Source organism: Drosophila takahashii, chromosome 3R (assembly GCF_030179915.1).
Source record: "Drosophila takahashii strain IR98-3 E-12201 chromosome 3R, DtakHiC1v2, whole genome shotgun sequence".
Taxonomy (NCBI): Eukaryota; Metazoa; Arthropoda; class Insecta; order Diptera; family Drosophilidae; genus Drosophila; species Drosophila takahashii.
Window position 1 is genome coordinate 19,953,731 of NC_091681.1, and position 13,573 is coordinate 19,967,303.

Here is a 13,573-nt window from a genome sequence, read left to right on the forward strand (position 1 = left end):
TGTAATTCAGTTACGAATATTCTTAGCAAAATTATTCCAGCCCCCCTTGCCAACGCCTCTGAGCTGCTGCAGCTGCAAATATTTAACCGCATCTCAGCCCAGCTCCCCCGGAAAACTTTCGGCACATTGTTAGCATAATAAACACATAATAAAATGCAAAAGGCAAAATCAGTAAAGTCAATTTTGAAGATGTTTTGCATACGCAGCCGTTGCAAACAGCTTGCCAAAGTTTATTTACGAGCTGGCTGGCCGAACCAACTCCGTTCCGGCCCAAAAAGGTTGCAATCCTCGGTTAATGAATGTCAGTGGCAGTCCGTAGTCCGTACATAAGGCATATATATCCTCCTCTATATTCGGTTGGGAAAATGTCATATATAAGATGCTACGGGTCGAGTGTAATTACATGAAAGCTGGGCAGAAATTTGCATATGCCGCAAACTGACTACGATAAGCGTCTTAAATTTTCAATTTCATTGTTTATTAAGTGCCAAATAATTGTTTGTGTGCAGTGAGCTGAATTTGTGATCAAAGGTGTTTGGCCAGCCCACGTTTTCCGTTTGTAATTTGCAATTTCCTGAACTCCTTCACCGCCCCCGAGATGAGATTTCCTCCGGTATAATTATGAACAGTTTGTGGCCCCTGAAGCGTGTGAAAATTCGCAAATGCAACGCGCTTTCTCTAATTACCACCATCGATTATCGCCTTAGCTTTCCAATTATGAAACTCTAGACTTTCCAAGGGGGGATTAGAGCCCGCTGTGCTAAAATTAAACAGAAACAACACTCACATCCTCAGATAAACACACCATATAAACCTGCGCGACAATAGCCCCATTGTTTATGGCTTTCACACAAATTTTTATGCAAAATTTCAGCCGGAGTAATTAATTTTAATATGAAAGCCAAACATGCGCGCTCTAACAATTGTCATATAATTTGCCGTCTAGACAGTGGAAATTTAGTATTTTCAATTAACTGCAATGGCAACTGAGCGCTGCACCAGGACCTCTTAACCCATTCCAGCCCCTTAACACCCCTCGACAGCAACAATGCACACAAAAAGGCGCACACTGATTATTTCCACGATGAAGGGGCAGGAAGCGGAAAAAGCAGAGCTGGAGCTTTGCTGGCTGACTGCCATGTTGACATTGTTGGCTGAAAAAAAAACATAAAAATAAAAACAACTAAAACCCCAAGGAAGAAAGTATGCTTTCACTGGATTCCGACTATCGAACTCACTTTAAATTACATAAAGTAAGTAAACTTCATAAATATTTAGAAAATAAATGTTTTAATTTAAAAAAAAAACAAGTTTCATAAAATATTTGTATAAACATTTCTAATTTTTTACTTGGAACCCCTGTTTTTACCCCTATTTTCTATTTTAATTTAACTGAATAAATAATTGAATATCTAAAAATATATTTGCAAATGTAATATGAAGTTTTTAAAACTACAGATTTTAAATTAATAATTTTTTAATTTTTGTAGTAAACATTTAATTTAATTTTGCATTTTGTTTACGTCTTGGACCTGAAATTTAAATGTAATGAAGGCTAAAAATTTCTGGATAGCAGAGCTACCAATTAAAGGCCCCAAATCCCGTGAATGCCAATATACCCCTTAGTATCATTGGCAACCAGTGCGAAGGGGAGATATACCCACGACCGAGTTTGGTGGGAAACAGCCAGAATGAGCAGGGATCCCCTGCACGGACGCCCCTTGCAGCCTTGACTCCGGGATAGCAGGCGTTCAGCAGACGGCAGAGCGACGTCCTCAAGGTTGGCAACAAAATTGCACTGGCAGTTACTCGAAAGGGGGTTCAGTCATGGGTGGCAGGAGGGGTCAGGGTGCAGCCTCGTTCGTGTGCCAATGTCAGTGCACCTGACGCTGCACTTGCCACTCGGCATTCACTTCGACTCGCAGCTGAACTCAACTCAACTCAACGCGGCTCGGCGACTCGCTCCCTTTCCCAGGCCAACAGTGCGTATTGCGGTGGCCGGGAAGCCTTACAAAGCGAAAGGGGGGGCAACCCCACCCATGGCCGGCTTCGATTTCACTTTTTTTTCGTACCCTGCTCGCACTCGTTTTTTAATTGAAATTTCATTTGCCCCGTTTGTTTGCACATAATTACGATTCGGAGGACTTTTGTCGCTTGTTATGCAAATTTAAGACCGGCTCATCCCGAGATGAATGAGTGTGAATAGACGGAGATGCATGAATGCCCGACTGGAGCTGCATTCTCATTTTTCATATTTCCCCTTTTTTTCGGCTTCGCTGCGGTTTCATTGTGGTCGGAGATGGCCCAAAAAATGGAATGGTTTTAGCCCGGCTGAAAGGATGAAGACAGCCTGCAGCTATAGCTGAGGCTCCATTCAACTCCAAGAATTTCTATGCTAAACAAATGAGCACAAAACTAAAACCCATTCAAATAGTAAAGTCGGCTGGGGATAAACCAAGAAGCTCGCCATGTTTGCAAAATGCACCACTTAAACTGCGCTACTTGCAAGATCGTAAATGCAAAATGTTTCAAATTAAAGAAAATTTCAGTCTAGCGAAAAAAAATTAGTCAAAGTAGTACATAGTTTCATAGCAGCTAAAAGTCATAAATGAAAAGGTTTTTAAAGACGAGAAGAACAGCTAAAACCTCAAATATTGCGAAAATTATTATTATTATTATTATTTTTTTGTATTTTAAAGAATTTGGAGAAACAAACAGATTTTCTCAAAAATACTTTCAATTTTCCTAAAGAAGATGTAGTTGTTCCCAAAGTTTTAAAGGATGTACGAGCTTTACAGATGCTTCCTTTGAGAAACCTGGAAAATAAAGATCTTCGTTGTTGGCAAAATTTGGCAAAATCAAAAATTCGTCCTGTTTTGAGCAGCTAACAATCTAATAATATTATTTCTATCACTTTCCAGCCGATTTAAAAAGATCATTTTGGTTGTCAATTTTAACATTTTTTATAAAATTATATTTACAAAAAATGGCAAAAAGTTTAAATTTTCTAGTTTAAGTGCGAATTGATTGTGAAGACGACTACGAGCTCAACCAGGAATGGCACTCCATATTTGTATTATTATTTCCACTGTTTTGAGCAAAAGACACAATTTTTTGGTTAAAAAATCGGACATTTTTTCTATTCTGAACTTCTCGTTATTCCAAACCATAAAGCTACAATAATAACCTATTAAAGCAATCAACCCAATCAGCCATTAATTTGAAATCAACCCTTGCATTAACCCCCATCCAGGATTAGCAATTCCCCAGATTTAATTCCCACAACCTTACGGAAATCCGGCCGTTAAACCCATTGACTGCTGATTGAGTAATCAACGAATCGACCCCGTAATTCCGCAATTTACTCACATTGTGAGCCGTAATCAATAGGTGAGCCCGGTGTGTCCTGCTCGGAACTCTCAAGGCATGCAAACACTCGGACACACTCACACGCGACTTGGGCGGTTCAGGAGTCGATGTATAATCAAATGCTGCGGCACTTCATTTGACGGGGATTGGCCGAATGCCCCGTGCCCGCAAAGACATAATCCCAATTCCGCCCACTTGTTGGGGACTCGACCGCAGGACAAGTTCTACACAGAGGAAAAAGTAAACGTAACTATTTCTGTTATAAATCGTGAATCGATTGTTTAATTATGCCAATATGATTAATGCTCAATGAATAAGTGTCATACTAAAGTAAAAAGAAAGAACTTGTTTCCCAATCTTATACTTTTGGGAAATTACACCACCTAATCTAGGTATATTTCTACTATTTGTATAGTGTCGATTGACTTTTTACTATAGTTTCACAAATTAGCATAATAAAAAAAAATCTTACATTATCAATAATTTACTTAATTTATTATAAAAATATTTTGTTGTATTTTTTTTTAAAGTCTTTAGAACTTCACAACAGTAGAGTTGTTTGAATAATAATTTCATTCAAAACAAGACACCACCAAAAGTATTTAGAATTGTTTTTAACAAGAGAAATTACTAAGAAATTACTTTAGAACTTCACAACAGTAGAGTTGATAGAATAATAATTTCATTCAAAACACGACACAACCAAAAGTATTTAGAATTGTTTTTAACAAGAGAAATTACTAATAACGTTTTAAAAAAATTCTTAAGATTTTAAGCAATGGATGACATATTTTAAATATTATAGCTGACTTGACTAAGTTTTTACTCCTTGAAGTCTTGAATTTAAAGCAGAGTTGATAGAACAGTAATTTTATTCAAAATACAAAAAATTAAGAAAAAATTAACTTGATATTTTTAGTAACAGTTATGGATATGAAAACATACAGATCAAAGCTCTTTACTTAATTTTCTCCCGGTGTAGAGCCCTCCTGATCACTCACGCACAATTGCCGGTCGTTTGATTTACGGCATCAGATCCGTTTTACTTTTTTTTTGGGTCGCCTGCAGGACAATGGCTGGCCAAAAAACGGGCGCGAAAACGGTCACCGGAAGTGGGGTCGCCAACCGGAAACGCGGAATGGTGCAAAATGGCGGGCAAATTACGCGACAAGCGGCAGTTTGCTGCCCGGCTGATTCCGGATTTCGATGGCAACGCGTTGCGTTCTATGAGACGGCCAAAACGAACAAGAAGACGAACTGCAACCGTGCAATTGTGCAACCGGGAGCGGAGTAAAAAACGCAACCAAAGTATGCAAAGCACGCGAGCGTACTGTGGCACCATCAGCAGAAACACGGCCTCCTGGGCCTGGGTTTTTGCCACTGCCACACTGCCTCTGCCGCTGCCGGAGAATCGAGAATTGAGCAGAGCAGAAGCGGAGCGGCGCGGCGCGGAGCTGAGAACTGAACTGAACTCCTCGAGGAAGGCCGCGCCGTGAACATTAACGCTGGCGTTAACGCTAACGGGAGGATGACGGGAGGATGACGCGAGGATGGCGCAAGGATGGGGACGGGGGCAATCGGGGGTCTCTGGCTGGTTGCAAGTGCCCCGTTGTAAGCGATACCCAGGAGGGAGGTTTTTGCCCAGCTTTTTTATTTTACTTTTCATTTTTTACTTTACTCCTTCTTTTTTTTTTGCCAGCCATGCATTCTCTTTTTATTCTCGCTGCAGCCACCCCGAAGCGGAGGCTTCAGACCAAGAGCGGAAAGTAGGTGAGGCACATGAGCTCGGCGGCAGGATGAGGGACGGGGCTCGGCGAGTGTTTACCCCGGCTTAGACGGCTCTGACAGGCCGTCTGGGCTCCAAAGCATGAATGAGTTGTGGAAGCAAATGAAGTGCCACGCCAGCCAGCCGACGTTGCAACCCGCAGCGTATTTAAATATAGCAGAGAACAAGCAGCGGCAACAGAAGCAGCAGTGGCAGCAATGCAACGCGTGCAGCAGCAACAGAAAAAGCTAAAGCAGCAGCTGCGCAGCCAGCAGAGACCAACGCTATGAACCACTTAAAGTAAAATATTCTGTATAATAATAAAAAGAATACAAATGCAATTTATAAAATATTCCCAAATCAATTAATTGATTTAAAATATTTTCAACAATAAAAAAATTATTAAAGGCTGTTAAGGAAATCTAATCTATTCTTAATAATGTTAAAAAAATACAAATGCTATTTACTAAATATTAACAAATAAATTAATAGAATTTCAAAACTTCCCAGTAAAATTAAAAAAAATGGTAAAATATACTTGTGATTGGAATATACTTGTCTCCCATATACAAATAAAAATATATTTAAGGATCTTAAAAAAATCAAAGCAAGTAATAATATTTTTTCTCAGTGTTCCAGGACGGTCGGCAGACGCTCACAGGCTATCATGTCACCGCTGGCGTCCTCATTTGTCTGTTTGCCTGTGTGCTCGTGCAATTTTTTATTTTAATTTCTTTTTTCCAGCGAGACATCGAGGCAGTCAGTCAGTTTAGTTGCGAGCGAGCCTGGGCATATTTTGTGCTTCATCATCTCGGCCGCTGATGATGACACATGCGAATGACTGCAAACAAATCCAGGGAGCGGCAGTTGCTGCTGCTGCTGTTGCTGCTGATGTTGCTGTTGCAAGTGCCGGTTGATATTGCTGCTGTCATCAGCAACATTGCGCTGTAACTTTCTCGTAGAGCGGGCGACTGTTTGCTGATGCAGCCGAATGCGAAGAGCGGATGGCGCCACACCTGCCGACCTTGGTGGGTGGGTCTAGACTCTAGGCCCGGGAAAAGCACTCCCACGGTGGTTTAATCAACGAATTACGCCGGATTGGAGTGTTAATAATGCAGATCTATAGATAGCCACGCCGACTAATCAGATTACTGGCAAATGAACATGGATTGGAGGGTCAAAAAGGCATAGGAATAAAAAAGGGTTGAAAGGACATTGAAATAAAAATAGTTATAACCAAAAACGGAACAAGTTCTTTAATCTATTTAAAAATGCTAAATACTTACAAGTTTTTGTAGTCCTGTTATATGAGTATTTTCCCATTTCAATTCGAAAATGTAATCCTAACTTTTGCTTATTTCTTTTAAACAATTAGGGGGATAGCAAACCAAAACACAGAATTTTCTTAACCATTTAAAAAGGAATCTTTAAGCGTTTTTAAAAACTCTCAGCTGTGTAGGAGATTATAAAAATATTAAAAGGGTTTACGAGAAGTACAAAAAAATGTAATCAAAGGAAAATTAAAAAACAAAGACCTCAAGATGGGGTCTGAGTGGGAATCCGAATCAGACTGATTCCTGGGCGGAAGGCTTGGCCTGCTTATGGGCTGTCCGGGGCACGTACTTGCGGTGGCTGCCACATAATGAGAGCTGGCTGCGGCACAAACGTGCCATAAACTGTGGCACGCCCCCTTAGACCAACCTCCGCCCCCGCCCTGGTCCACAGCCCAACCGATGAATATTCCATGTGGCATGCGTTGACAAAGCATTCGGGCCTCGTCATCTGGAGCATGAGAGCATATCATATAGGCAAAGTTTTTCCACTTCCCCAGCACAATGTGTGCGCCGCACACGGGGGATATACATATATAGTGTAGTCGTCGTATTTCAGGATGGACCGGGCTCCTGCTGGAGCTCAACTTTTATCGGTCTTGTTTTGATAGTTGACTCGCTGCTAAGCCTATTAAGGCGCTTGAGTCGTCCAACAAGCCAGAGGCTTTTGCACCGACCGGGTTTCCCAGACCCAAATCCAAAACCCTTTGGGTTTATGGTTTTTCTTTCTTTTTCATTTTTATTTTTTGTTTTGTGTTTTGTCTCCCTAGGAAATGATAGGCCCCACAAGGGAGCTAAGCTCTCGTTGGCGTGTCTGTTGCTGTGGCTCCTGTTAATTATGGGTGGGGTGGGTTTTTGGGGTGGGTGGTGCAGGTGGCTGCTCGTTAGTGACGTCCTCGAAGGGCCTCATCTCTCCATCTCCGTCTCTGCCTCCGTCTCTTTCTCTATCCGCTCTGGCTGCAATTTTCTCAAGAAGCCGCACTTAAATGGCTTCCTATGCGGGTGCAAACAAAAGCTGCCAAACACACACACACACATGTCTACCGCCCGCTTTTCAATGTGTGTGTCTGCGACAGTTACAAAAAAAAAAAACAAAAAAATAAAAGCAGAAAAAAATCAGGCAAAAATCGCTGCTTGAAGTGGTGGTTGAATTTATACTTTTTTCTCCTCGTTTTTGTCTTGCAACGTGCAAATGGAAAAAGAGTTGCAAATTTGTACTGCTGATGTTCTGCGCAACACATGCGCCATTATGCAATTGATTTTTCTTCGTTTTTTTGCGAGTTCTCCAACGCTGTTGCATTGTTTGTTTGCCTCTGCCTTTCGCCTGGGCTTTCTTTTTATTGTTTTTCCTATTTTTTTGGTTCGCTGCGCTGCCAAAGGTCATTCAACCTGCTGGCTGCTACTAATTTGCAGCTGCGCCTAATTAAGCAGATCCCCCTGCTTGCAACTAAAGCCCAAAAGTCGGCAACAAAGCGGCTGGCAAACACCCACACAAACACACATAAAGACAGGTGTCTAAAGTGACGCTTTATATGGCGAAAAACAAACTGAAAGAGCACGCACACAAACAGGCGGAAGAACTGCACGTGCTCTATCTGCTCGAAGGTTGCATGCAACTTATGCAACTTGGCTGGAGCTCATAACCCTGAATGCATGACTGCAATGAATGCAAACAGGCAGCAAAGACAGACAACTCACAGACGCACCCACACTCTGGGCGGAGAGGCCACTACACCAGCCCAGCCCAGCCACCCACCGCCCACTCAACCTCCGCCCCTCAAAAAGGCTTGACTGCAGCAGATTGCGTATACGCAGCATTGGCCACTTGCATTATGGAGCGCCTCCCGCTCTCGAGTCAGCGTGATAAGCCTCCGCATCTCGACATCTGCATTTCCATCTGCGACAGCTGCCCGCGTTTTGTGCGTTTTTACACAGGAAATTAATTCGTGTGGTTAAGAGAGACGTTTTTTGTGATATCAGTTAGTACTTGGGAAAATTAAAACTAACTTTTATGCTACAAATATCAGAAATACGCGTTTAAAAAAATGATATAAAATAATAAGTCATTTATAGACTATAGACTATAGTTTCAGTCATCTGAAATTATATTTTTTCTTCAGTAAAAAAGGGTAATCGTTCTTCTTTTTGCACCATTCAAACTTTAGATATAACTACTATTTCTGTGAACATTTTAGATATAAGTCTTAAGCGAACTCAAAGTTACTCCTAAAATTAATAGAATTATTGGAATATTCTTTGAGTGTACCGCCCCCTGCAGGACATCTCCGCCCGCTGATCTCCGCTGCATTCATGGCGAATGTCAAGTGTTGGCAGTTGGCTTGCCAAGATGTTTTGTTTGACGCCGGAGCAACGCCAGCAACATTTGCTGTGTCAAGTGGCAGTCAAGTGCATTTAACAGGGCGCGTCTTTGATTGACGTTAGCCCGCGTTTGGAACTATGTATGGCAAAGGAGGCAGGACGCAGGATGCAGGACTAAAGACGAGGGCAATTGCCAAGGAATTGTGCTGCAGGCGACCGTCAGGAGCTGACTGCGTGCAATTGTCAAACGGAAACGCTGAAACAAAGACAATGTCAGCACAGTTCAAATACCAAAGACTGGCTTCCTTTAATGCTCGAGAGCTCAAACATTTCTGGTGCGTGTCAATCGCTTAATCCGGTTGAATGGGTATTGCCACATCGAAGCCAGTAAATTGACTGGTTTATTGCATATTTATGAATACCCACATCTGGTTAGCCTAATTATGTGCGAAACGACAAAGAAAGATTGGGTTTAATTTGAACATCAGTCTTTTGTAAAGTTACAACACGACGTGCATACGAAATGCAGTTTCTCTTCTCCTTTAATGACCATATTATATTACCAGCAATCAAAGTACCATTATATCTCCCACCCAATTAACAATCGCAATATATTTGAAAAGAAGATTAACACTTATGGGCACATTATGGGAAAAATTATTTACAATAAGACTTGGAGATACCGCACCCCAAAATAGATTAAACTGGGTTTATGCGATTTTTAAAGTGTGCCTGTTGGCCAAGTCTTGTAAATCGGCAGACATATTTAAAGGCAAATATATACGTTTGTTGGTTTGTTTTTATGTTTGCCAAGATCCAACTTTTACTTTTCGCCGAGCTTCAAAACATAACGCGCTTCGCAGAAAGCACAGCCAGATGATGCGAAGCAAATTAAATTACATTAAACTTGGCCGAAGCGAACCGAACTGAAGTGGCTAAAAGCGGAAAGGCCGAAAACATTTTCACGGCCCTCAACACTAACAAAAATTGTTTAACCTGCGTAAGAATTTATTCACGGAAAATAAATTTCTTTAAAACAGCAGTCGGCACACACATACGCTGACATTTTGTTTTATATTTGTGTGAGTAATTTGCACTGGGCAGCTCATCGATGTGTGTGTGCAGACCGCTGTTCTACGTTATACGTCTGCGAGCAGCGCGTCGGCAGAACAAAACCTTATGCTCACTTAATAGGGCGCTGCCGACCGCTGCTTTAAAACTATTTTCTAACACTTTGTTTAAGGCAAGATATTTTTTTAAGTCCTTAAAATATTAAAAAAAATATAATATATTTTAAAACAAAGAAAATACCTTTGATTAAAGGTTACTTTTTTTAGCATAAGATTTACAAAGTAAAATACTTTTGTATTAAATAAACAAAAATGTTTTGTTTTCATATTTCTCTTTCTCACTTTATTTGCGTAGATATAAAACTAAAAGTTTCATAAAAATAGTTTATGTTTCTCAGAAAATTTGTTATAAATTTTTTTTAGTAAAGAAATATTTTCCAAGTGCGTGGAGAAATGCAGACAGACAGTGAAGAGCAGGCAGAGCAGCAGAGCTGGCACTTTAATTATGACAAAATTTGCGTGAGTGATAGTCAAATGATGCCGCAAGCGCCGAACGATCGCTCGAGTGTTGGAGCGGGAAAAAGGTAAACAAATAAAAAAATAAAAAAATAAACGATGCAGAGACAATAAATGGAAAAGAAATTATGAAATGTGTTCAAACTGTTACAACAAATCAAAGCCAGTTGGCAGAAGCGACGGCGGTGGCAGCAACATCAGCTTGAGTTATCCCAAACCCGTTTTCGTTTTCGGAGTGATCTTCTGGCGGGTTGGCTTTGCGGGTGTCTGCCCCGCCGGAGTTCATTTAGCTGCCAGCCGGCGAAGAGTCCACAACGCGCGGAGTGCCCAAAAAAAAGAAGCAAGATGCCCTCCCTATGGCTGTTAATCTCGATGGTGGGTTCACTGATGGATTTCCCAAAGGATAACCTGGATTAAATTGGATTTACTTTCTAACCCACAGCTGGCTTTGGTTGGCTGCCAGGACTATCAGTACCATCGTCCGCAGACTCCTTTTGTGGCGGAAACCTACCACCAGCAGCATCAGCAGCAGCAGCCTCAGACCACCAGGTTCGTGGTGCAGACTTTGGGTCGCACTTACGGCCTGGAAACGCAGAGGGCCCCAACCATCTATGAGGATCATCAGACGCAGGTGTTCCAGCTTTTGGAGCAGCGCCAGGTGCCGCAGTATCAGCAATATCAGCAGTATCGGGCTGCTCCTCAGCAGCAGTTGCACACGAGCAGCTACCAGAATCCCCTGCTGGTCAGCACCAACTACCAGGCGCCACCTCTGTCCCTGCCCCCGCCAGTTCCCGCTGCTCCTCCTCAGCCCCTAAGCTACTATGTGCCACCCCAGCAGCCACAGCCTGCTCCAATTCAGGCTCCCATCTACCAACCTCCACCCCAACAGCAGCCAGCTGCCCAGCCACCGGCCACTTACCTGCCACCTCAGCAGCCTGCCCAGAAACTGTTCTTCGGCAATCCCTTTCCCTATGCCCCGGTGACCACCGGCTCGGGACAACAGGTCCTGGATGCAGGACACGGATCGGGAGTGGCTCCCAATGAGGTGCAGGCTCAGCTGCTGCAGGCCACGGGATCGGCTCAGCCGGAAATTCGGGTGGGCGACCAGGTGGGCCAGTCGCAGAGCTCCAGCCTGGATAGCTACGACTACAAGCAGACCACTGCCGGGGATACCAGGGAGTACCAGAGGTTCGTGACCAGCTGCCCGGGAGGTGGCGGCTGCCAGAAGAAGGAGCTCAATCCCGGCGAGGTGGACGACAGCCACAAGAAAGCGCTGCAGACGGTGAGGGCCTCCACGCAGCCACGTGTGGAGGGCTGCTTCAAGAGCCAGGTGGTCTATGTGCCAGCCGGAGCAGCTGTCAATAATCAGGGACAGCTGCGACCAAAGAACCGACGCACCTTCGAGCGCCAGGAGCAGGTCTTCGACAGATATCCATACAACTAAATCCTCTCTCTCTAATCACTCACCGAATTTCACATCGAATTTATTAGTTTTTTACGCCTAGTTGTCAGTTCGTTGATTGTTGTAAATAAATCGAGCGAAGATTAAATTTTAAAACACAAACATTAACCGTCTCGGGTGTTTAACTTAACAAGCCCAAAAGTAGGCATATGTGGGAATCGGGAAAATCAAGCGATTCAGCAGATATGTTAATATCATAACCTGTTGGCTGTTGCTTAATCAGCTCGATGGTGATATTTTATTGTGCGATTGCGTATGGCCGAGCCATCAAATGCTAATTAGCCAAAATCGAATGCACAGCGAGAAATTAATGGGGTCGAATGGCCAAACCAAAAATGGATGTATTTATGCGTAAATGCAAATGGGGTAAACATGTGCCAAACATATTGGTTCACAGCCATAAACAAATCTTGATCAGGGGAAAAGAGCAAAATGGATAAATCAAATCTTTTCGATAACTTTTAGGAAGATTTTGTGAGATTTCAGAGAGTATTTCTGCTACGTCTGGAAGTTAATTAAAATTTACAGCTTATGGTACACTGAAGGCATCAAACTGGCCACTGTCTGGATTTATGGCAATATATCATGAAAGCCTTAGGTGATTTAAAAATTATGAAAATTTAACTAGAAAATAAGGCCAAAAATTCAATTGCATTTTTTTTGTAGTTCCTTAAATACTGTTTTTTCAAGACTTTAGCTAGCAATGACAGGATAATTATTATTGTTTAATGAAGCGCGTTAATCAATTTTTTGAAAGTGTTTAAAGCGTTCCGGATCAACGAAAATCAAATTATTTTTAAACAATGGAAGTCTCATTACCACTTTTTACTAAATATATGTTTTAAATTGAAAAAGGTGACTTCAGTTGCCGCTGACCTGTTGAAACACACAAATGTATTTTAAGGGAAAATTATTATTTATTTTAATTTTACTTTTTGGAAATATAACAGATGTAAGGATACATACAAAGTTAACGATCTTTTAGACGAGATATTTATGTTTACCACCAGATCGATTCTAAGTATGAGTTCACCAACATAAAGTGCAATACAAAGGACAAGAATTTTTTGGAGTTCGAGTACTGCTACATCAAGTCTGTTAATCGAAGTTATAAGTACATATCGCTTAAGACTAATATCCACCAACTACCCATCAATGATGCAATAGTAGGTTCTCAAGGTTCCCAGAACTTATCATCCTATTAACATGTATTTTTTAGGGAAACCTTCAAATGCTAAGAAGGTTTCGGTCTTATATGCCCATTACCATGAACGTCACCGTCGATGTTTGTAAATATATGGCCAGTAAGAAGAATACGGGGAATCCTATGCTTAGACTTTACGAAGAAGTTAGCAAAAAGTACTCCAATTATAACCATAAATGTCCTTATGATGTGGGTTATTATCGAGATTAAACATCTAATTCAATAATGATTTTGACCACTTTTTCAGCACGATATTGAGATAGAAAAGCTTCCTATCCAAGATATGAATAAGTATTTTACCGATATCCTGCCGCTTCCAGTAGGCGATTACGCCTTTTATAGCTCCTGGTACATCAAAGGCATCGAACGGGCAACTGTTTGGATTTATAGCACTATATCATAAAAGCAATCAATTAAATATTTAAAATGCAATAAATTTCTGTCTCAATAGATATTTTTGCAGAAATTATAGCCAATATCAAACATTTTTCAAACAAATACAAGATGTATCATAAGCAACTGGTTTCTCTCTCTCTC

The 13,573-nt window shown here is 41.6% G+C and overlaps 2 protein-coding genes across 2 annotated transcripts; both read left to right on the forward strand.

Moving 5' to 3' along the window:
- The first annotated feature begins 10,391 nt into the window (after positions 1–10,391).
- Positions 10,392–11,934, forward strand: LOC108064411 (uncharacterized). The gene is made up of 2 exons (XM_044394150.1): positions 10,392–10,438; positions 10,773–11,934. Exons 1-2 carry the CDS (start codon positions 10,392–10,394, stop codon positions 11,812–11,814), a joined length of 1,089 nt encoding a protein of 362 aa, XP_044250085.1. The 3' UTR covers positions 11,815–11,934.
- A 790-nt stretch (positions 11,935–12,724) lies between these two features.
- LOC108064396 (uncharacterized) lies at positions 12,725–13,439 on the forward strand. The gene is made up of 4 exons (XM_017151902.2): positions 12,725–12,784; positions 12,843–12,998; positions 13,052–13,225; positions 13,284–13,439. The coding sequence occupies exons 1-4, from the start codon at positions 12,725–12,727 to the stop codon at positions 13,437–13,439; spliced, it is 546 nt and encodes a 181-aa protein (XP_017007391.1).
- Positions 13,440–13,573: the final 134 nt, after the last annotated feature.